Genomic DNA, 25,303 nt, shown 5'->3' on the forward strand with positions numbered 1-25,303 from the left:
CAGAGAAAGAGAACTACAGAACAATTTCCCTGATAAACACAGACACAAAATCCTCAACAAAATTCTGACCAATTGAATCCATCAACACCTCAGAAAGATAATTCACCTGGACCAGGTGGGATTCTTCGTTGGTGTGCAAGGATGGTTAACATTCACAAATCAATCAATGTGATCCATCACATTAACTAACTGCTAAACAAAGAACATACGATTACCTCAATAGATACACAGAAAGTATTTGATAAAATATACACACTTTCTTGATGAAAAATGTAAGCAAATTGGTTACAGAAGGAACCTTCCTCAACACAATCAACATAATTTATAACAAACCCATTGCCAGCATCATATTGAATGAGGAAAAGTTGGAAGTATTCCCACTGAGATCCAGTACCATACTGGATGCCCACTCTCACCTTTGCTATTCGATATAGTTCTGGAAGCTTTAGCCAGAATCATTAGGCAAGAAAAAGAAATCAAAGGGATAAAATTGGGAAGAAGGAAGCCATACTATCCCTATTTATAGATGACATGATTCTATATATAGGGGATCTAAAAAGACTCCACTAAGAGACTACTGAAACTCATAGAAGAGTTTGGTAAAGTAGCAGAATATAAAGTCAATATGCAAAAATCAATAGCCTTTGAATACACAGACAATGCCACAGCTGAGAAAGAACTTCTAAGAACAATCCCATTCACAATAGCTACAAAAACAATCAAATTTTTGGAATAAATTTAACCAAGGATATCAAAGATCTCTATGATAAGAATTATAAAACATTAAAGAAAGAAATATAAGAAGACACAAAAAATGGAAAAATCTTTCATGTTCATAGATCAGAAGAATCAATATCATCAAAATGTATATTCTTCCAAAAGTAGTTTATGGATGTAATGTGATATCAATCAAAATACCTAAGATATTCTTCTCAGATCTAGAAAAAATGATGCTGAAATTCCTATGGAGGCAAGGAGACCTCGAATAGCTAAAGCAATCTTGTACAACAAAAATGAAGCCAGAGGCATCACAATACCAGATTTCAAGACATACTACAATGCAGTTATAATCAAAACAGCCTGGTGCTGGTACAAAAACAGATAGTTAGACAAACAGAACAGAATAGAAATGACAGAAATCAATCCAAACATCTACAATTTGACCAAGGAGCTAAAACCAATCCCTGGAGCAAGGATAGTCTCTTCAACAAATTGTGCTTGGAAAACTGGATTTCCACATGCAGAAGTATGAAGCAAGACCTGTACTTTACACCTTACACAATAATCCACTCAACATGGATTAAAGACCTAAATCTATTATATGACACCATCAAATTATTAGAGAACATTGGGGAAACACTGCACAACATTGGCACAGGCAAAGACTTCTTGGAAAAGACCTCAGAGGCACAGGCAATCAAAGCCAAAATTAACAAATGGGACAACTTCAAATTGAGAAATTTCTGTATGGCAAAATAAACAGGGAAGTGAAGAGGCAACTGACAGAAAAGGAGAAATTATTTGCAAACTATGCAACTGATAAAGGATTAATAACCAGAATCTACAAAGAGATCAAGAAACTCAACAACATCAAAACAAAAAACCCACTTAAGAGATGGGCCAAGGACCTCAATAGACATTTTTCAAATGAGGAAATCCAAATGGCCAACAGATACATGAAAAAATGTTCAGGATCACTAGCCATCAGGGAAATGCCAACCAAAACCACAATGAGGTTTCACCTCACCTCGGTTAGAATGGCTCACATACAGAAATCTACCAATAACAGATGCTGGCGAGGATGTGGGCTAAAATGTACCCTAATCTTCTGTTGGTGGGAATGCAAACTGGTAAAACCATTATGGAAGACAGTTTGGAGATACCTCAGAAATCTGAATGTAGTCTTACCATATGACCCAGCCATTCCGCTCCTCAGAATTTACCCAAAAGAAATTAAATCAGCAAATAAGAGAGTTATCTGCACCTCCATGTTTATTGCATCTCAATTCACAATAACTAAGACATGGAATCAACCTAAATGTCCATCAATGGAAGACTGGATAAAGAAGCTATGTGATATGTACTCTATGGAATACTACACAGTGGTAAAAAAAAAATGAAATCCATCATTTGCAACAAAATGGATAAATCTGGAAAACATCATGCTGAGTGAAATAAGCCAGTGCCAAAGGGACAAATACCATAGGTTCTCCCTGATCTGTGACAACTAACTGAGCACCTAAAAGGAAACCTGTGGAAGTGAAACTAACACTATGAGAAGCAATGACTTGAACAGCCTTTGTCTTGACTGTAAAGGAACAATTTATTATCATACTTTATTTCTTATTATTTTCTTTTTCTACTTATTACCATTGATGAAACTTTTTACTTAATAGAATTATTCATAGGTTTATAAATCCAATTAAAAATAGATCCCAGTAAAAAAAAAAGAGTGGTAATAAGAGAGGGGGAAGCTGTACACTTCAGCACACATTCTCACAGACTTACCCCAAGGATAAAGCTAAAAACTTGACATGGAACTCCAATGCCATTAAACTGGCTGGTACTAATGGCATCTTACATGTTAAAGTGATCACATTAAGTGTGTAACTGATCATATAGAAAGGATTAAATGTCAAATGGATCACATAAATAAGACCAAGTGTCTGGTAATAACAATAGATAGAATTAAAAAGGGGAGAATGTTCCAACATGGGAAGCAGTCCACACAGCAGACTCATAGAATGACAAATGCCTTAAATAGCACTCTGACCTCAGAATCAACCCTTAAGGCATTCGGATCTGGCTGAAAAGCCCATGAGAGCATTTCAGGCATAGAAAGCCAAGACACGGTGGCAAAAAATGATCTACGTGAAGAATCTCTGTGAGTGAGACCCCAGTGGAAAGAAGGGGACAACAAAGAAGGATGTACTTTTCTCTGAAGGGAGTAGAGAATTTCCACTTTGTTTAGGGCTCTGTCTAAATACTGACAAAGTGTATGGATTCAAAAGGCTTCTGTAGCCTTGGCAGCTCATGTCAAGAGCCTCGGGTGATCACTGATATTATAATTAAGAGTGTCAATTCTTAAATCAACAACAAGAGTCACTGTGCATTTACTCCCCATGTAGGACTTCTGTCCTTATTGAGTTGTGCTGTGAGAATTAACTGTAAAACTTGTTTTCAAACAGTACTTTATAGTTGGTGTGTCTATGTGGGTGCAAATTGTTGAAATCTTTACTTAGTATAGAGTTGGCCTTCTGTACATAAAGTTAATTAAAAACAAATTTCAATGAAGAATGGGGTAGGAGAGGGAATAGGAGGTGTGATGGGAGTCGAGTTGGGAGGTGGGAAGAACCGCTTTATTCCTAAATCTGTACCTATGAAATTTGTATTCATTAAATAAAATCTTTCTTTAAAAAAAACAAGTCTGCATCTAAGGCACTTAAATAGTCCATTAGCCATATGAAAAAAGTCACAGTTTTCTTTATATTAAGTGCTAAAATAAATTTTAATTTGTATTTCCCCCCAAACAATAACAAATACAAGGGATCTTCAAAATGTTTTTGGAAAATACTTATTAGGAAAAAAATTACGTGATTTCAATTTTTTTATGAAAATCAACTCATAGTTTTATAAAAATAAAATTTGCCTTGTCATCAAAATTTAAAAAAAAATTTTGAGAGGCAGGGAGACGAAGAAAGTGAGCTCCAATGTGCTGTTCTACTCCCCAGACACTCACAATGTTGGGGCCAGCAGCCAGAGGCAAATCTAGGTCTTCCAAACATGTGACAGAGTGCCAACTACTTGAGTCATCATTGCTGCCTCCCAGGGTCTGCATTAGTAGGAAGCTGGAATTAGGAGTAGGAGTCATATTGAGCCCACGTACTTTGATGTGAGATGCAGGAAATCAACTGGCATTGTAACCACCAGGCTAAAGTGATTCTCTGTAAACTTATGTTTTAATTACATTATTCATGAATGTTTTGAAGCACACTACTAATGCTGTGTTACACAAGCAACAAGTATTTACAATGCACACACAAACTGCTCTACAAACTAAACGACATAACAGATTTATATGATTTTCAGAAATATTTTTTTAAATGACAGCAAGTCATTCTCTTTCAGAGCCACAAATTTAATCCATAATTGTATCTAACCAGCAGGCAACTTAGAGATAGAAGTGGTCACAGAAGTTTTATTTCAGGGCTAAGTTCCCATCAACCAAGCCACCCTGTCCAAAAGGCTGAGTGGAAAATCTTTAATTACCTGTTGGGTTCTTTTAGGGGGAGGATTCAGTTTATTTTAATACACAAATTACCTCCTGCAAAGTGCTGTGAATGTTAAGAGAGTGCAAAATTTCAGGAAAATAGTTTAGATTTCAGAAATCTCAGTGCATGAAAAGATATAATGCTCAAGATATTTAAATCACATTTATGTGGAAACACAAAACTTAGGAGAGGAAACTGTTTTGCTATCTTAGACATTATTCACTGCTAGCAAAACATTCTTCACACGTTTTGTACATACACTCAGCTTCTAGACCCCGAAACTCTTAAGTGGAAGAGATTTTATTTCCTTATTATTTACCACTACAACCCAACAATGGAGTGCTAAATTAAAAAACTACCCAGATGGCACTCATATCCTAATGATGTAAGGACTGCCAGTGTACTGCCTCTTTCCAGAGAAGGTAAGCACTGTGACCCTCTGGGAAGGCATCTCTGTCCCGGTCAACTGAGATTCTGAAAATGAGAACACTGGGGGATAGACCTGGGAGCCTGGCAACAGGAGGGCTGAGGACGCTCCTCACTGCACAAAGACTTGTCTGTTCATTCCGTGCCACCTTCTGTGCAGGGTACCTTCAAATTCCTAGATTCACAAGGACACCTAAATACCAAGTCAAGGCAAAAGACCTCCAGGCAAGGCAAGCTATAAGAAGCATTTGCTCCTTTTATATCTTAAGTTACAATATGATACATAATTTTTAGGACAAATCATGGACCGTTATTATGTTATTGCTGCTCTTGTCCATAAGACATTCTCTGAACTAAAGAACTGATTTTTTAAAAATCTAATTTGCATCAATAATGCATGGGATTTACAACAAAAACATAATTAGGAAAGCAAAATTTCAGTGTCATTTCGATCCTAGATTATCAATAAAAAGGATTTTACTATTGTAGAATTAATGTAGTTAATGATAAGATTAAAACAGGGGTAAAAATGAGTTGCTTTTGCAACGGTGTACATCATTGGCACTTAAAAAAAAGCCAATTCTAGCAAATAGTGGTATTTCACAACTTCCAAATTAAAAAGGAATTGCTTCCTGGAAATTTCGGATCTCAAAAGGAACTCTATTTTCACTAAGCCTGTAAATAATTCCCAAGAAGGAAAAAAAGACATTTAGAGACAGGTTATTTTTTTTTTTTTAAATCCCATCTAACATTTTAAAATCACTCTATTCTGAAAATTTGTGCTGCCAGTGGAGGATCTGAGGATTTCTCAAGGACAGAAGAGAGCTGTGAGCCATAATTGGGCAGCAGGCTGGATTATAAAAACAGCTGCAACAGACTGGATCACCGGGTATTGTTAAAGCAATTTCTATCTATACTCTGATTTCTTGCATCCAAGGTTAGTATCTCCCTCAACCTAAGACAAAGCATGAAATTCCACTTTATTGGAATTTTTAATTGTTTTTAAGTAGTTAGTTTTTGCTCTTTAATTGTTCAGTGATGGCTTTGAATGACCTTTGGCAATCCAGTCTACCTGCTTACTGAATTTTTTTTTTTCTGTTGTAAATAGCCTGATAACTGTGTCATATTATTTTACTTGACATTTATAGACTATCAGTCAAATACCTGATACATTTTTCAGTACTGAAGATATAGCAATTATTAAAATATAAAGTCTCCTGCCCTCATGGAGCTAACAATCTCATAAAATATGAAGGATAAATGAATCCTATTGTGTGTTACATCATCTGAAGTGCTGTGGGGAAAAATAAGGTGGGGAAGGTGGAGAAGCAGTCTGGGCCGGGAAGCAAATTTCAACCATCTTCAACACATGACATCCCAAGATCCATAGGGGGAAAATAAACAGAAGGATTTAAGTATGTGCAAATTTAACGATATAAGCTTGTTAATAGGAGGAAAGACATAGAGGGAGGACAGATTAATAGATGAATAAACAGTGGTCCTGAATCTCCCACTTACTAGCTATGGAACTGAAGATAAATGGTATTAACCTCTTTTCTTAGGTTTTTGAAGGAGTGCTAATAATTTTTATTCCAAAAGGATATTATAAGGAAATGAGTTGATACGCGGAAAATATTTAGAGCAGTGTACAGCACGGAAGTGCTAGCTCTTATTGTTAAATAAACATCGCTATTTTGGGGGAAAGGAGCCCTTGGCTGTTGGGATGTGGCTGAAGTGTTTACCATAAAATGCCATTACTTTGAGTCAGGCAGTCATGGAAGCATGGCAGCCAGCAGACAGCATGTGAAGAGGGCTCTGGTGTCTGAGAAACATGGGTGTGAATTTTAACGACAACAGCACGATCCTGTACAAGCAATGAACTTTTTCTGAATTCCATTTCTTCTTCTATAAAGTATGTGTTGAGGAGCTAATGGAGCAGTGTAAACAGAAAACCTCTGGGACATACAGGCAGTCAACAGATGGTAGAATCATGGCAAGTCTTGGACAGAGTTTTTACTCTTTTTCTAGATGGTAAAAACAACTAGAGGAAAATAATTACATGCTCAAGAGATGACTGTTTGAGAGTACAAGCACTTGAGCTCTTACATATGCAATTGATAGTCTCATTTTTATCCACTCTCAAAAGCATCCCCAAAGAACATTTACTTGTAACTGTGTTAGGTTAATGTGCTACCAAATGCAACTAAAGGAATATGACTACATTTCTCAAAAACCCCTCTTCTGTTACTTCAGAACATTCTTCAGTTGAGATTAGCTTTCCTTTCAAACCACTTAAATTATGGAGATTATGCTGATTCTTCTCTGTTCCATACAAGCATTTAATTTTAATAAAAGTAGTCGCTGACCTTGTATAGTTAAGTGGAACAGAATGCTTAACAGGTACAAAGCAGAGATGTCTGCCTGGTAGAAGCCAGGTATGTGGGTGAGCGACGGCTCCTTTTCTTTCCTCTCTTTTCTTGGAGGGAGACAGTGTGACTTGGACCACGCTTTATCAAGGTGCATTGCAACCTTTTCATGTTTCACAGGGGAAAGAGTGCAGGCTCTGCAGGTTAAGGTTCAGGACCCCTGATCCTGGCCCCAACTGGCTGACTCATTTACTCCGTGGCAGTGGGAAAGCCACAAACAATCTCGGACTTTTAGTTTGTAAACTAGGTTAAAACTATTTTCACAACAGGAATATTGTGGGGTATAAAATGCCCTAAGAGGTTTTGAAAAAGTTTGTTAATGAGCACAGGACTGTTGCTATTACAATGGGCTGTCATAAGAAGGGATGATAATAGTCTCATTCTTTTTCCAATTCAATTTTTCTGAAGTGCACTTAGCAGTCATTTTAGGTATGTTCTTTTCCCTTTTTATGTCTCTGAGTGCTTTGCTCCTGTCATTTTCTGGAGTCAAATACTGCAGAAATTTTGAAATTGGTAAGGGAAAAAAGGACGAAGAAATAGAGTCCTTAATGGAAGACTTCAGTTAAAAACAACTTAACAACAATGTCTATAATATTGCATGCATACAAAGCTTGACTGCAATGAGAGAACTTGGACTAGAAAGGTTCACAGCTTGTTTCTTGCTCCATTGTTTTTGGATGAAACTAACTAACCTGGTGTCTTTCTCCAAAGCACCGAGTACCTATTCTGTGTCAGCAGACAGTGCCAGGTGCCAGGATTAAAGCAGTGAACAAGTCAGTAAGGACCCTGCCTGTAAGAGGTTAAGAGACACTGAGGATAAACATCAGCAGATATACGTGCAGTAAAATTAATTACAACTGTGTAAGAGGAAAAAGAGAAAAGCAATAAAACATCTAAAAATTCAGAGACCCAGAGAAGAACACTTTCCCATCAGTTTACTGAAAAGGGAATTTCATAACCTCTGCTTATTCCTATAGTGAACAACGTTCAAAGTTAAGAACTATTTACTTTTTATTTAACTGCATTTATACATTTTACTCTCATATTATTTGACAATCATGATATCGAATGTGGGTCCTCTCTTTGAGTTGTAAGAGCCCTTATGATATTGGTGATCGCTTCCAAGTAAGATGAGTGTCTATGTTTAAAACATAATGCATAACATTAATAAAGTCTCAGTTTTTTTCCTGCTTTGAATTCATATAAAATATTTGCTGAAGTTTTACGTAAATGGTCTGCTTTCCCCCATGAGTATTAGCTATAATTCTGCTACAATCAAAGCATTTTCAGGATCCTAGTCATAATTATCTTGTAGGTGCCCTGAAATGGACAGAGCTATTCATCGATATCAAGGCATCACACTGCCAACAGCAAAGGCAATGTATGGGATGGGAGGAAATAGTGCAAACTATGTATCTGATAAAAGGTTAATATCTGAAATATGTAAGGAACCCAGACAACTCAATAGCAAAAACCAAAATAACCAATTTAAAAAGGTGCAAAGGAACTGAATTGAATTTTATTTCTTTTTTAAGATTTATTTTAAAGGCAGAGTGACATAGAGAGAACTTCCACCTGCTGATTCACTTCTCATATGCCTGCAATAGCGAGCAGGGCTGGGCCAGGCCCAAACTAGGGGCCAGGAAATCCAACCAGGTCTCCCACGTGGGTGGCAGGGACCTAAACAGTTGGGCCATCTTCTGCTGTTTTCTCAGGAGAATTAGCAGGAAGCTGGACTGGAAGCAGAGCAGCCTGAGCTTGATCTGGTGCTCTGAAAAGCAATGTTGGCCCCTAGACTTTTCTTAAGAGAAGATATACACACAGTCAACAGATATATGAAAAGGTGCTCAATATCTGTGAGTTACTTGCCCCTTGAGGACATGCAAATCAAAATCACATTGAGATATTACTTGACATGGGTTAGGATGACTATTATCAAAAAATAAAAAAGGCTCAAAAATACCAAGTGCTGGTGAGGATGGAACGCTGGTGTACTGTTGGTGAGAACATAAATTGGTGCAGTCACTATAGGAAACAGTACAACAGTTCTTTAAAGAATTATAAATAGAACTGTAGGATACTGTAATGCCACTTCTGAGTATATCTCCAAAGGATGAAAATCAGGATCTCAAAAAGATATCTGCCTTCCCATGTTCATCCCGGAATTATTCTCCATAACCAAGACATGAAAGCAACCCAAATGTCCATCCATGGACAAATGGATAAAAGAAAATGCAGCATATACATATAATAAATATGTATATGTATAGCCTTAAAAAAAGGACATCCTGCCATTTGTGACATGGATGAACCTAGAAAATGTTTTGCAAAGTGAAATAAGTCACAATACAGAAGGACAAATACTCCAGGGATGGACGTTGTGGTGCAATGGGTTAAGCTGCCATTTGTGATACCCACATCCCACCTAGTAGTGTGAGCTTGAATTCTAGCAACTCTACTTCTGCTACTGTGCCTGGAGAAGGCAGTTGACTGTCCCTGTACTTGGGTCCCTGCCACTCACATGGGAGACCCAAATGGACTTCCTGGCTCCTGGCTTTGTCTTGGCATAGGCCTGGCTGTTGCAGCCATATGGGGGAGTGAATCAGCATATGGAAGATCTCTTTCTCTCTCTCACTTGCTCTCTCTCTCTCTCTCTCTCACACACATACTTTGTTATTCTGCTTTTCAAATGGACACATAAATATTTTAAAAAGGACAAATACTTTTTGATACCAAATATATGAAAAACCTAAAATATTCAAACTCACAGAAGCAGACAGTAGAAGAATGATTGCTAGGGGGTGGAAGGAGGGAATGAGGAGCTGCTGGTCAAAGAATATACCAAGATCCAGTCCTAGAGATCTACTGAATATTGGGTGCCTATAGTTAACAAGAATGTACCATGCAATTAATAATTGCTTAGAGGGTAGATGAGACATTAAGTGTCTATCACAAAATAATGATAAAATAAAGAAGGTGGGAAGAAGTCTTTAGAAATGACAGGTTCATTTAAAGCATAGATTGTGGTGATGGTTTCACAGCTGTATATTTATCTCCAAGTCTTTCAAGTTGTATACATTAAATATATACAGCTTTTTGTATGTGCATCTTCCCTCAATAAAGATTAAAAATCATATCACCATATTAGACACAATGGTATATGCATGCAGACACATTAATTACCTGTTTCCTTTTCTGCTGGGCCTAAAACATAAGAAAAGAAAATTTAGGAGAAAAGTAAACTCTACTCACATTGCTCACATAAAGTAGAAGGCCAATCAAACAAAGAAAAGTAGCCCAGTTCCTGTTTCTAAGTTAAATTTAATTTTGTTCTTGGTCTGGTCCTGAGAATAAAACAAAATCACTTTTTTCCCCCTAAATATAAAAGGAGTAAGGAGCAAGAGAGACAAGGAAATCTGTTGAAGTTTTTCTTAAGCTAGGAGCAAGAGTAGTTTTGAAAGACTGCTCCCCTGACAGTCCTACCTGAGTAAGTTTCTAGTATTTATTCTCTATGATACTCTCACACTGGCTAAGAGGGAGTTGACTCCAGAAACGGAGAAGGTGGGAGATACCACTGCTCACTATTTATTCGAGTGTACCATAGGGTTTTCTTCCTTATACAGATTTGTTTTTATGTGTACAAATGAAAGGTTATTTATCCATATCAAGGTAGATTGTATGACTATAAAATACAGAAATAAACAGAAGTATATTGCATCTTTTCAGTGTTCTTGGACAGGTAAATGGTCAAATAATAACAAAAACACCTAAGAACAAAAGAGCTTACAGTGCGACTCTAGATAGGGCTTGTAATATTTGTATAAAACAATATTGTATTTATTCAAGTGTCTGAAAATTTTTTTATCTTTACCAGATTTGAAAGCCTTTAATCTATTTTTATATCAGTTTTTTTTCAAACTGTGTTCAGAACACTTAATACTTCCAACACACAAAAATCATTTGAATGAGTATTCAAAATGGAAAACCAATATGCTTAATCTTCCACTTTCCCCAAATGATCTAATGTTCATTGCTTTCACTTTAACACAACATGATATCATAATTAATGATGTTAAACTGGTAACTAAGGAGGTTCCATGTTGTTACTCTCGTGATATAATATTGGTTGCTATAGTGATGAGATGGCTTTTTTGTTAATCACTCAGGAGGTTGGTTATCGCATGTTAGAAAAGCGTGCCCAGATTTCAAGAGAAAAAAGGAATAACACAACCAATTAGAATCAATCATTTTCATTGGCTGAATTTTGATAAAACTATTCTAATACCAAGTAACTCATAAATTTATAATTTATTAAGTAAAATCATACATTGAAAGTTACCAAAAATTTTTTAAAGGAAGACCTTACTTTTTATTTTCAGATATGGGCACTTTACATGAACTACAAACATGTTCCCTGCCTCAACTAATGCTACATGTGTTGTATAAGCTGCTTTTAGGACACTTTGAGCAAAGAATTTGAGGCCTTTTCTATTGCTCTTAATTATATCAAAGGACTGATGAATAAAAGCTGATTTTGTGACTGCCGCAAATTCTAATCTACTTATTTCTAAACATTTTAACCATTGGTACACTTAATGAATAAAACCTGAAGAAAGAGAAAAAATGCACAGTCCTCTCAAGAGATCTAATCTTTCAAGGACATCAATATATTGCAAGCAATTAAAAGCTGCAGGAAGTTCTATCAGTTTATTTCAGCACTCACAATAATCAACAAGTTTCCTCCTCCTCTGAGTGTCACTGCAGAACAGAAAATAAAATCACGTAATACTGTACTGTTACTGATCAGGAAGGAATCGACTGCTCAGAGTTTAAATGTTAGACGTACTTACAGTAATGTCAAAAAATACAACCCATGAAAACACCTTTTGGTTTCTTGAAAACTCAGAATAAGAACAAAGGACAACTTAAGCACGAATCCTGGGTCTTTCATTCAAGCAGAGTCCCAGGAGGCATATTAAAGCAATGAATAGGAAAAAGCTCTTCAGTTCACCAGCTGAGATTTTAATGAGACATTTCCCTTTGCCATGGCACAGGATTGTTCAGGAAAGGAAGGGACTTTTCATAGAACATTCAGTTAATAGGCATTGTTGGCTCTCACTGCCACTTCGGCAATTGCTCACTGCACTGACCTTCTATTTTGGCATATTCTGTGAGCCTAGTGTAATTGATCAAGGCAGCTTTCTCGAGACATTTTCTGACCACTTTCTTCACCTCTTCTGCTGGTATGGGAGTGGCAATATCTTTCATTAAAACCTACCGAGAGAGGAGAAGGGGAGAGAGATGGACACAGAGAAAGAAGATGGATGTTGTATAAAATAAATACTAAAAACACATTGTAGCAGTTGTCCCAGATTTGTCTATTGCCAGGAGGGGGAAGGGGCCCTAGGTAACATGGGGGAAGTAATGAGTCGGCACTTCACAACCAGGAACGTAATCCTCTGGTCTTGGCTCCTCCTGTCTAAGCCTCATTTATGCACATCAAAACCTCCCATAGGCCAGGCCACCCTTCAGTGTGACTGTCACTTTTCCTCCAGGGACCCACAACACCATTAGAGCAGCTGTTTCAGATCAGGATTACAGTCCTTGGGAAGAGTAATAAACAAAGTTTGTCTTGCACATCCCTACTTTAAAGGCCCTAAACTTTTTGAGCAATGTATTTGTAAATCATAATAAATATTCCATTAAAGATAATTTCTGAGCTCTAAAAAATGTGATCCTATACTTTCACTAATTACACTTTACTGACTGTGGTGTGCTGAAAATACCAGACCATAAGGGAGGAGAAAGCTTCCTTATCTTAGTGAAATGAGTGCTCAGGGAATATCAAATCTTAAAATACACGGAAACTTTCCACAGTTTTGAAAAGTTAACTGATCATTCTCTCTTGGTCCCTAAAATGTCCTTTTGAAGTTTTCCTTAAAATGTTTTTCCTAGCGGCAAGCATGGGAAAATAGCTGTATCCAGAATTTGAACTGTAACATAGTGAACACTTTTGTAAGGGCTCATAGATAACTTTAAAACTTACTTAGTGACCAATTGTTCACAATAACTTGATGAAACCATTAATAATCAAACTCTATCTTTCCATATATTTAATGTATTTTTTAGTTAGTGTACATTCAAATTATGAAATATAATGCAAAATGCTCAGAGAGGAAAGTGCTTTGTTAGTATTCTAACTGTTCCATTGGTCTCTTCTCTTTGGAGAAATATTGAAGAAACACAAAAACATCTATTTCATGTCTTATTATTTCACTCTCTTTTCAGTCAGCTTCAGCACAAGGATTTTACAATCTCTAATTTATGTGACTATCCAGACATTGGTGATTCTTGACAACATTTAAAAATTTAGTTAAGGAAGATTTCCTGTTTTGAAAACAGCCAAATTTATCATTTGAAAGTTTCTTCTCCTATCAAAAATAATTATTCTTTGTACTATTCTGACATACAGCCAGAAAAGTCCTGTGGCATACACTAAAAAATATACAAGCATTAAAGATGTGCCATTATTTTACATGTGATTATTACTAAAATGTAAGTCGAAGAAAAAATTTCATTCCAAATCAAACATTGTGAAGTTATCAAGCTTCCCGCAGTGTCAAACTTTAAATAACAGAAGGAACTGTTAAAAGAAGATGTATATGTGTGCCACAGAGGTGAATCCATGATTTAAATCAGGCCTTATTTCATGTTCTCTAGGAGCTGTGCACTTAATTTGGAGTGGAGGGTGGGAACTGAATCCTGCTGCCTGGCAAAATGCAGAAAAGGGGCTGGCAAATGCAAAATGGCAGATGTCAATCTTTGCTTCATGCTTCTCCTGTTTTTCCAAAGCATCAGGTATTAAGAATTCACATGTAGATTTTATTTATTTTTGTGAGTTGTCAGTAAGAGATGTGAAAATGAAGAAATGGCCCTTAATATATCTTATTAAAGTCAGCAAAAGACGTGATTAGTGACTACAGCTGAAATAAAGATTACTGTTCATTCTGCCACTGTCCAATGCAGGGCGCAAGGGCATCTCGGCTATTGCTACCTCTTCCCTGCTGGGGACAGATGGGAGGCTCTGCCATGGAAACTAGGATGGTGAGATTGCATTAGGTGCCCACGATGGGATATAGTCCCCCCCAAAAAATAATAAATAAAAAACTCTGATCTTTAATGATTTCATTTTAACTATGAATAGGATGAAATAAACACTTTGGAAATCCTGGGTTATGTGCAGCATTTAATAGCATAACAATTTTATAGAACAGTTACCATAATATTTCTATAATTAGATACATAATAATCAGGGATAAGAGAATATAGAGGAAATCAGCTAATAAAGCAAAGATCTCACTTTGATCATCAGTTCTAGGTTTTATTTCCTAAGTTCTTAAGTTACTGAAATAGAGATGTTATATCTGAACAACATTTTTTCCTTTTTGCTTTTAATAGAGATGCTAATAAGCAATGTGATATGTAAAATTAATGTAGCAGAAAAATGGACAAGAATAAGTGCTTGGAGTCAATAAATTAAATCCAGGGAAAAAATCATGAGCTATAGGTGATACCTAGAAATTCTTTTTAATTCTGATATGGAATGAGTTGACCACATTATTTTATTTTATCCATTAGCATGCAACTAACCTATGAATAGATTTACATACAAATGTAAATGATGTTTTCTTTCAAACCTCAATTGCCAGAAACATAGGAATAGAGTATATTCTCTTCAAAATGATTTTTCAGCATGAAATAAAAAATCTTGTTTGCAATTTATTTTGGGTGGGGGAAGTGAACTTCTGTAATGTGAATTTATTTAAGGAATGCAAATTGGAATAATTTAATAAATTCTGGGATGCACTGTGAGTAGAAAGAATGGAATAATGATAAATTCTTATAGGTATGAGGACTATGATAAGAAGTAAAAACACCATTGAAGAATTAACAAAAGACAACTGTGATATCTAAAAAGAGAGATAATTATAACCACACTTAATTAAAAAAAATCTATCCAGAGGGGGAAAAAATGAAGTGGGAAAATTGGCTATACCAAAAAGATGCCATCATGTCAGGATAAAACAGGGTGGGAAAGGGTGGGAAAGGCTTCACGGAGGAAGAAGCAGGTACAGGGAGAGTTTAAATGTAAGAAGAACAGAGAGGAAATCACACAATGTGATGGACTTAATAAAGAACACAGCCTCACGGGACGGGACTGCCTGCCTAGTTTAGGCACTAAAACACACAGCAATTGAGAACAAACAGCATTTATAAAGCAAGGTTCAAACATACCCTTTCAAGTAATGAAAGTGTAGCTTTTAGAGCACCTTCTGGTCTTCCAAAGGGGAAACAGTATCTTTAAAAACAAAAACAAAAAAAGAAACAAAAGTCATTTAATACCAAGACTGCTAAATAACAACCATTTACATTACTTGGCATATTGCAGAATGATGAGAAGAGGTCAACATAGCATCTACTCATTCAGGGAAATTTTAACAGATGAAGTATACCAAGCCCTGTAATTTCCACACTTTAAACAGTGAAAGTGTAAACTATGATGGAAAAGTTTCTAAAGATTGGATGATGCATGAACTGAAGAAGGGAAAAAAAACACTCAAAGGTCATGAGTGGATATAATGAAAATGCATCCTCTCATAATTTCTCATTTCATCTTTGTTCTTCAGGTCTCTGAAAAAATGAAATGACTTCTCCCATTTCTTCCTGTAGTCATGTATGGAAGGGAGGTCAAAGGTAGTACTTGCAGGACAAACAAGGATTCACTCTTTACTGACAGCTGCCTGTGCGGGCTCATGTCTAACTCTGCAAGCTCCCCACACTGCATGCATCAACCCTCTGCAGTTCTTCCATCAGCAGTCATTTATCCCAAGAGTTTTATTCCCATATATTCACACCGCAGACCAATAGGAGAGCCGAGTATGGGATATTCTGAAATAACTGTCAGATGACGCTGACGAGCTCCTGGGAAGTTCGTTCACATGGTGGTAACAGGTGTGTTGCTCCTTACAATGGGCTCTCTCTCAGGTCAATTTCCATTGAAGGAGTACCCATCAAGGAGCCATTTCTTCCTGCTAGAACTCAGTTCAGCAAAGCACACCCTTCCAGGACTGTAGCTCCCTCTTCAAGATCACCTGCTACAGGCTGCTGGGCTGTACCTACGCTGCCACCTTTCTGCCAACTAAAAGCTTGGGAAGAAGTTTACCCTTTTCCATTTCTTCTCGATTATTCAAGGATAATTAGTCACAAAATAATTCCTCCCTCACACTGTAATATGAACAGGTTTTCCCTAAAAAGAACATAAGTTTTAAGTTTGTTTTCTGCCTTTCTTCCTTTTAAAACAGTTAGTTGAATTTTTATTACAGCTGAGCTTTAGTTTTGTGAAATTTTTATTAGTCTCTAATAAATACACATAAATGTTATACAGATGTGATCAAACTTTTCTCCTGTCACTTTATTGTCAAAAATTCCCTTGCTGAATCTCATGCCTCTATGTACTCCATTACCTCTCACCCTCCTTGACACAGAAAAAGCCACAGCCAACTTATTTTGATAGAGGTTTTCCTGTGCAGTGGTGCTTTTTAGAGCATTAGCAAATTAGCAAAGTAGCTTTAATCATTTTGGCTACTATAAACCTTAATCCACATTTAAATAAAGCACAAATTGGGTTCTTGTAGTCCCCTCCCCCTGCTTAATCTTTTCAGTGTATTTGCATAATCCACCCATTGTCTTTCCTATTGTTTATTTCCATTAACCTGTGGGTGACACACTTTATGAATGGAATGTTACTGATCCCCAGATTACATTTAGCATCTCAGGGCTCTGAGGTCCCACTGGGCATGTTCAGAATTAGCATTTGCTGCCCATGATGTGTAAGTAATTCAACACATTTACAGAGTCCAAGTAATCCTGAATCAATAAAGTACAGAAAATAATGACACCAAGGCTTAATTAATCTTTACAAAACACGTTTTCAAAGAAGGGGATCATTTTGTAATGTCTTTCAGGATAAATATCTAGGGTTTTTTCTACTCTGACAGTTCTTTAACAGCAAAGTGGAAAACACTCAATTATCAAATAAAATTCACCCAAATTTAATACCTAATCTGAATAAGTTGACATTAACCTTAATGCTACTCTGGTAAATTAATTTTACAGATAAGTGAACTTGCATAGAATTGTCCTATCGTTAAACCATTTTTCTTACCTAGTTTAAAATACAGTATTTTTTTAGTCTTAAGTTATATATGCCCATAATCTGAAGAGTAAACTTATACTAAAAGGCTTTATAGGAAAAATAGAAGTCCTTTATGTCATCTCCAACCTATTCCAAGTAATTTCTGCTTTCTGGGAAAAAAATGTTGCCAAATTTTAGTTGATGATTCATTTGGTACTTAAACTTCATATCCCTAAATTGCACACAAATATCTTTACTTCTTGATTTTTCAGTTTGATATTATCCTATTAATTTTCTATTATGAAAGAGAAACAGTTAGCTTTTATTTTGCATTTTAAACAGCATTATTTGGGGGCAGGCATTTGGCTAAGCAGTTAAGTCATCTCTTAGGATGCTAAGTCAGGATGCCTGGCCTGAGCCCTCGCTTCTCCCCTTCTGATCCGGCTCCCTGCTAATGTGCATCCTGGGAGGCAGCAAATGATGGCTCAAGTACTCCAGTACATGCCAACCCACTTGGAGACCCTAACTGAGTTCTGGCCTACTGACTTCCATCTGGCCCAGTCCTGCATATATGGGAAGTTGGGTTGTGAATCAGCAAATCATCATTTGGAAGATCTCTCTCTCTCTCAGCCTTTCAAATAGATGAAAATAAATAAGCAATTAAAAATATTCTTTTAAAGAAGTGTGACATACAATGAAGTCTATGTACTTGGCTATAAAATTTGGTTAAGTTTTGACACTTGGAAAATATTATCTCAATCAAGGTAATTATGAACCCTAAATGCTTCCTCCCCAGAACATGCAACACTGATTCACCGTCATATGGGTTAGTCTATATTTCTAGTATTTTATATAAGAGGAAACATACAGGATGTACTTTCTGGGTCTGCCTTCTCGCACTTAGAATAGATCCTTTTATATTTAACCATGTACCAACAGTTTATTCCTTTTTTATTGCTGGGTAGTGTTCTAATACACAGAACACACAGCTTACCCACTATTTGTTAATAGTCATATGGCTTCTTTCATAGTTTGCGTTATGAATATTGCTGGTGTGGAATTCAAATAGAAATCTCTGTGAGGACACATGCTTTCAATTGTCCTAGGAGTAGAATGGCTGGTTATGTAGCAGGTGTTTAAAGATATTTACATTCTGAAGAATCTGCCAATTACCATTTTCCAAAGTGAAGTGTGCCATTTTACATTCTTTTTTAAAAGATTTTATTTATTTATTTGAGAGGCAGAATTACAGACAGTAGTGGTGGGGAGAGAGGGAGAGGGAGAGGGAGAGGGAGAGGGAGAGGGAGAGGGAGAGGGAGAGGGAGAGGGAGAGGGAGAGGGAGAGGGAGAGGGAGAGGGAGAGAGAGAGAAAGGTCTTCTTTCCGTTAATTCACTCCCAGATGGCTGCAATGGCTGGAGCTGTGCCGATCCAAGAGCTTCTTCATGGTGTACTATATGGGTGCAGGGGCCATCTTCTACTGTTCCCCAGGCCATAGCAGAGAGCTGGACTGGAACAGGGGCATCTGGGACTAGCACTGGTGCCCATATGGGATGCTGGCGCTGCAGGCAGAGGGTTAACCTACTGCGCCACAGCGCCAGCCCCAACCAATTTACACTCTTATAAACAGTGTAAGAGAGTCAGTTTCTCCACAATCATGACAACACTTGTTATATTTTCTTTCTTTTTTTTTTTTTTGACAGGCAGAGTGGACAGTGAGAGAGAGAGACAGAGAGAAAGGTCTTCCTTTTTTTGTTGGTTCACCCCGCAATGACCACTGTGGCTGGCGCGCTGTGGCTGGCGCACCGCGCTGATTCGAAGCCAGGAGCCAGGTACTTCTCCTGGTCTCCCATGTAGGTGCAGGGCCCAAGCACTTGGGCCATCCTCCACTGCACTCCCTGGCCACAGCAGAGAGCTGACCTGGAAGAGGGGAACCGGGACAGAATCCGGCGCCCCGATCAAGACTAGAACCCGGGATGCCGGCTCCACAGGCAGAGGATTAACTTTGAGGCAAGGCGCCGGCTGACAACACTTGTTATGCACAGGTTTTTTGTTTGTTTGTTTATTTGTGTTTATTTTGTTCTGAATTTCAGGAATATTGACAAGTGTGTAGGGGTACCTAATTGTGGTTTTAAACTGCATTTCACTATTAACAATGTTGAACATGTTTTTATGTGTCTTTTTGACACCATCTCTTTAACACATTTTTGCTAAATATCTGTTAAAATAACTTTACAATCGGGTTGATAAATTTCTTATAGTTTTGTCAGTTTCATAGATTCTGAATAAAAGTCTTTTGTGGGCTTTATATCATATAAATATTTTCATCCATTCTTTCTCTTAACAACTTTGGAAAATATCAAAAGTTCTTAATTCTGGTGAAATTCATAATAATTTTTCTATTTTACCTCCTCTGTAAATGTTATTTTGGCTTTGGTAAATTATCTGCATTTATACATACATGTAAAATCAGGTTAATTTTGACAAAATCGTATTGGGATTTTCCCCTATATGCTGTCAAGTACTTTTCTGCCAGATTTTGTTTTTTATCTTCTTTACCAGCCACACTTTTTTAGTATATGATTTTAGGCTGCTTTATGAAAGACTGACTTAATAATACTGAGTCTTTTCACTGATGAACACAGTCTATCTCTCCCTTTATTTACATTTCTTAAAGTTTTCTCAGCAATACTTTACACTTTACATTGTACATGTTTTGTCCTATTATAATCAGATTTATCCTTAAGTATTTCTACATGATTGCTATTGTAAATGATGGCTTCTAAATTTCAATTTTTGATGCTTATCCACTGAAATTGACATTTATATGTTTACCCAGGATCCTGCAATTTTCCTACCCTTGGATACTGAGGAGAATTTTGTCATCTGCAAATACGCAGTTTTGCTGCTTCCTTTCCAATCTGGATGCACTGGGTAGATCATCCAGCCAATTCAACAAGTAAAAAGTAGAAGGCCACACTTTCACTAGACAATGAACAAGGGCTAAAAACAACAATCATATCACAAATGTCTGTTTTATTCTTACACTTATTTTGTATTCTATATTCACTACTACATATCAGAGAAAACATGATGTTTGTCTTATTGGGAGTGGCTTATTTCACTAAACATAATGGTTTTCAGTTGTATCCATTTTGTTGCAAAAGACAGTATTTATTCCTTTTTATGGCTGAGTAGTATTACATAGTGTATATTTACCACATGTTCTTTATCCAGTTATTAGTTGATGGACATCTGGATGGATTCCATATCTTTGCTAATGTGAACTGAGCTGCTATAAACAGGGGGAGTGGGAATGTAAACTAGTACAACCAGCATGGAAAACACTGTGGATATTCCTCAGAAATCTGAACACTGATTTACCATATGACCCTGCCATTCTACTCCTGGGAATGTACCCAAATGGAATGAAATCAGCATATGAAAGAGCTATTTGATCAGCTTTTCTTGACTGGTCATATTGTACTGTATGCCTGAAAATTTCTGACTAGGTTCTAGACATTATACATGTCACCTTATTGCTGGCTGGATATTTTTGTATTCATTTAACTATAACTGACCTCTGTTCAAGAACATACTTAAATTACTGAGGAACAATTTTATTTATTCGAGTCTTATCTTACTTATTCCACCCTACATTGGGTGTTAGGGTTTCACATAAGAGATTTGGTAGGGGAAAAACCCAAACATTCAGTCTGCTACCGTGGACTGCATTTATGTCACCTCTTGGCCCCTTAACATTTGGTGTCTTTGAGTGTAGCTGTTTGGCCTACTGGTTAAGATGCTCATATCATTTCAGAGTGCCTGTGTTCAATTCCCAGCTTCTGACTCTGGCAGTGTTTACTCTAGGACTAACTTTTCCCATTGCGTAGGCAAAACTCTGTCCAATGCCTATGAAATATAAAGATTTTCACCTTGGGCAACAGAGGATTATTCCTGGCTCTGGGGTTGTTACCAATGGGGATTCCTGCCTAGAATGCTTCCAAATGACTTTTGACAATCCTTGGATAATTTCTTGCATACACACAATGATCAACACTTAGCTGGGGATGCAGGGGGAACTTTGCAAGTGTAAGTATTTTCCTTCTTTAGAACTCAGTCCTGAAAATTCTGGCTGATGGGCCTGCCTTGATTCACAGCTCTGTCTCTTCAAGTCAGGGGATCCTCTGGGTTACACTTAGGTTCCTCCTCCCAGAGCTATGGCCTAGAAACACTCCTGGCAGTGGGAAGGGGTAGCCATAGGGCTTACTTCATTTGTAGTTTCTCTCTCATAATTCACTGGTATCATCTCCTTATGTCTAAAAATGTCTTAAAAGCCATTTTTCACATATTTTCATCTGCTTTTTCATTATTTCAATAACCATTAGTACCTGTTACTCCACCTTGGACAAAAGCAACTTTTAAAAAATTCATGACTACTTTCCTCCATAGTGAACATAATTCTGTCCCTTCAATCCTCTTAACATGATTTTTTGAGATGTATATATATATATACACACACACACACAGACATATATATATATATATATTTACAGTATCTTCATTATATTGATCATGCAAATGTCCTAGACAACTGGAAAAAAAGCCTTTTTTTTTTTGGACAGAGTAGACAGTGAAAGAGAGAGACAGAGAGAAAGGTCTTCCTTTTTCCGTTGGTTCACCCCACAATGGCTGCTGCGGCCGGCGCGCTGCAGCGGGCACACCACGCTGATCCAAATCCAGGAGCCAGGTGCCTCTCCTGGTCTCCCTTGTGGTGCAGGGCCCAAGGACTTGGGCCATCCTCCACTACACTCCTGGGCCACAGCAGAGAGCTGGCCTGGAAGAGGAGCCGGGTGCTGACGCCGCAGGCAGATGATTAGCCTATTGAGCTGTGGCGCTGGCCCTGGAAAAACGTTTTTAAATGCCTTTCTATGCCCTACTCAATAATTTGTTTACAGCTAATACTTATATTTGTCTTTCATAGAGAATTTTTTAAAGTTTTTTTTTTTCATTTTCTTAAATTTGAAAAGCACAGAGACAGAGACCTTCCCTCTACTGTTTAACCCTCCAGTGTCCACAACAGGCAGTATTGGACAAGATTGATGCCAGGAGCCCAGAAGTCAATCTGGGTTTCAACACAGGCAGCAGGTACCCAAGTACCTCATTCATCATCTGTAGTCTTTCAGGGTGCACCTTTGCAGGAAGGTGAGTCAGAAGCAGAGTAGTTGGGACCCAAACCAAGAAATCCAGTACAGAATTGAGCATGCTAAGCAGTTACTTAACTGCTGTGCCAAATGCCCACCCGCTTCCTTTTAAAATGTTTATTTGAAAATATTTATTTGAAAGGCAGAGAGAGAGAGAGAGAGAGAGAGAGAGAGAGAGAGAGAGAATACACACACACACAAACATACACACAGACCAAGAGAGCAAGCTAGCTCTTATCTGCTGGTTCACTTCCGAACTACCTATGACAGCTGGGCTGCACCAGGCTGAAGCTGGGAATTGAATCCAGGTCTACTATGTGGATGGAATGGACTCAAAGTATTTGAGCCATCAGCTGATGCCTCCCCTGTGTGCAATAGTAGGAAGATGAAATCAGAAGCCCAGCCAGGACCCGAACCCCAGCACTCTGATTGGGGATGTGGGCATCCCAAGTGGCATCTTCACTGCTAGCCAAATGCCTGTTCCTGATGCTTATCTTTGGTTTAATTTCATCTTTGTATATACTCCCTCTGATACATTTCAAACTCTAATAAAATCTAATTAAAACAACCCCAAACCCTGCTCCAGGTGGAAAATCTCTTATTAACACATTAAAATATGGTTTATCAACATAATCTAGTGGAATAGGTTTCTCATCTGCTCCTGTCAGAACTGGCTGCTCTGTGAACTCAGCTGCCCCTCTGCAAGTCTCCAACGATCCTCACTATGCTGATTATTCCCTATATCCTAAGTATACTTTTTAACTTATTTTTCTGGGTACTCAGTGGGTATTTTAAATCTAAAAACTCCAGACTTTGGAATTTTTTGGAATAAATTAATTATAATTCCTACCTTCAGCTTTGTTTCTGAAGTTCCTATAATTTATGAAAATGATACTCACTTTTTCTTATTTTTGTGCTCCTATGTTTTGCCCTGCTCTGTGTAAGGAATATTTAGTTAACTTTATCTTTCAATAGTGTATTTTCTATGTTGTATGTGTGGCATTTTCATACAGTTTCTAAGAGTTCTTATTTGCTGTCTCAGATTTTTCATTTTTAATCTTGTTTTTATTTTATGGATGCTCCATCTCTTCAGCTCTCTCCAAGAATATCAGTAGCAGATCTTCTCCTCATATAATCCATGCTTTTTTCCAAGTTTCTTTTTTTTATATTTATTTGCATTGGACTCTGTCTTCCATACTGAAATACTTTACTCCGATATTGATGGTCTATGTTGTTTGATCATTCTCAAAAGTATGATCCCACGAAACTGAGTGGAAATTCTGCACATGTAGGAGGTTCTTGTGGATTGTTGCCTCTGCAGACTGGGAATCAGGTAGGGCTGCTGAAGAGGAAGTCTTTGTGATCCACAGCTTTAGGGCTGGCCACAGACCCAGGGGGAGACACCTGCAATGTGCTTGGAAGCTGGAAGCCTGCCGCCTGCCTGCCTCCCGGCATTTTCAGAGTGGACGGTGTGAGCTGGGAGAGGTCTGCAACTCCATCTTCTGAATTAATATTTTCCTAATCTCCTGTTTCTACTTTCAGCTGTACTTGATGCTTCTCCCTCCCTTCCACTGTTATCCGGGTACCACATTGTTTGCCCTCTTCAGGGAATAACTGTACAGTCTTCTGGGCAGGGTAGGGGATGCGCAGCTGCCTGGATGCTCAGTGGGAAAAGATCTCTGTGGAACTAAGTGCTTCTTGAGAGTGGATTTACAAAAGGGCCTTTTCTCTTGTTTTTCTACAGGGACTTTACATAATGCAATTCCTAAATGTTTTGGCAGTTGTAAATCAGATGGTTTCTATGACTTCATATCACCAGTTTCCATTTTGTCTCCCTGCAACCATATCTTAATTAGATAACAATTATCTACCTGAGTTTTTCAAATTTCTTCCTTTAACTTTTTTTCTTTCTTATTCATGTTGTCTTGGTAGACTTATGCCTTCTTCATAGGAACACTGAGCCAGGTATGTTTTTAACCATTAAGTTCTTTGGATTAACTATAATCAAGGGACAAGAAATGTTATCAAGATTCTTATATTTCACTCTGAAAATGCATCTTCGTATTGATAGCTCATTTCTTGAGTAAGAAGCTGTGTTGGTGCTGTGGCCTGTGTTTTCATAGAAGGTGAAAAAGGCAATGCATCCCATAACTGTGTTATAAGCAATGTGAAGAGTAGAGAGAGTAAATGATAAAAGCCTGAGGAAACGCGGTCAAACACCTCCACTGTGGAGGTGGGACTCGAGAGTCTCCTTTTCAGGTGATTCAGAGAAGGAGCAACAGTCCCTGGAACTGAGCAGCAGCCTGTGCAGGGATGAGAAATGCAATGGGCAAGCAGCAGGTTCAGTGCAGCAGATACAAGGGGGAATGGCGAGCTAAAAAGAGGACTGAAAATTAGGCTGAGAAACCGTCTACAGGTTGCAGAAGGTGGATTATACTGTGCAGGCCTTGGATAGCGGGGGGTGGGAAGGCACTGATAATTCTTGAGTAGCAGAAGAAAAATAAAAACAACTGTAGGGGAATGAAAGATCCAAGTAGAAAAATTAACACTTGTATAAATGAGAATACATACCTGAAATGGCTTATCTGGTTTTCTAAAAGGGAAGAGAGCCTCTCTTTTATTTCTTCAAACCTTTCTTTTTCTTCCATTGAAACAGTTCCAATTCCATCAGGCCTGAAAAAAATCCAAAATTTATAATTAATTTTCATATATTTCATACATGTATACATATATGTATCTATATCTACCTAAAAATCCAGACTACGTGTATTAGTTGTGTTTAC

At 37.5% G+C, this 25,303-nt stretch overlaps 1 protein-coding gene across 12 annotated transcripts in view; it reads right to left on the reverse strand.

Annotated features, from left to right (window-relative positions):
- CADPS2 (calcium dependent secretion activator 2) overlaps positions 1-25,303 on the reverse strand; it is a 667,233-nt gene that overhangs the window by 122,807 nt on the left and 519,123 nt on the right. For 6 of the 12 annotated variants that reach the window (XM_008258270.5, XM_008258268.5, XM_002712077.6 and 3 more), the window contains exons 14-17: positions 25,092-25,193; positions 15,419-15,482; positions 12,274-12,397; positions 10,307-10,327 (exon numbers count right to left, since the gene is read on the reverse strand). In XM_008258270.5, coding sequence (XP_008256492.3) covers positions 10,307-10,327; positions 12,274-12,397; positions 15,419-15,482; positions 25,092-25,193 — 311 coding nt within the window. The remainder of the gene's footprint in view (positions 1-10,306; positions 10,328-12,273; positions 12,398-15,418; positions 15,483-25,091; positions 25,194-25,303) is intronic. The other 6 variants (XM_008258272.5, XM_008258271.5, XM_051849753.3 and 3 more) reach the window with 2 other exon arrangements.

This window comes from Oryctolagus cuniculus, chromosome 3, assembly GCF_051225735.1.
Source record: "Oryctolagus cuniculus isolate XC-2025 breed Fujian yellow rabbit chromosome 3, ASM5122573v1, whole genome shotgun sequence".
NCBI classification, from domain to species: Eukaryota; Metazoa; Chordata; class Mammalia; order Lagomorpha; family Leporidae; genus Oryctolagus; species Oryctolagus cuniculus.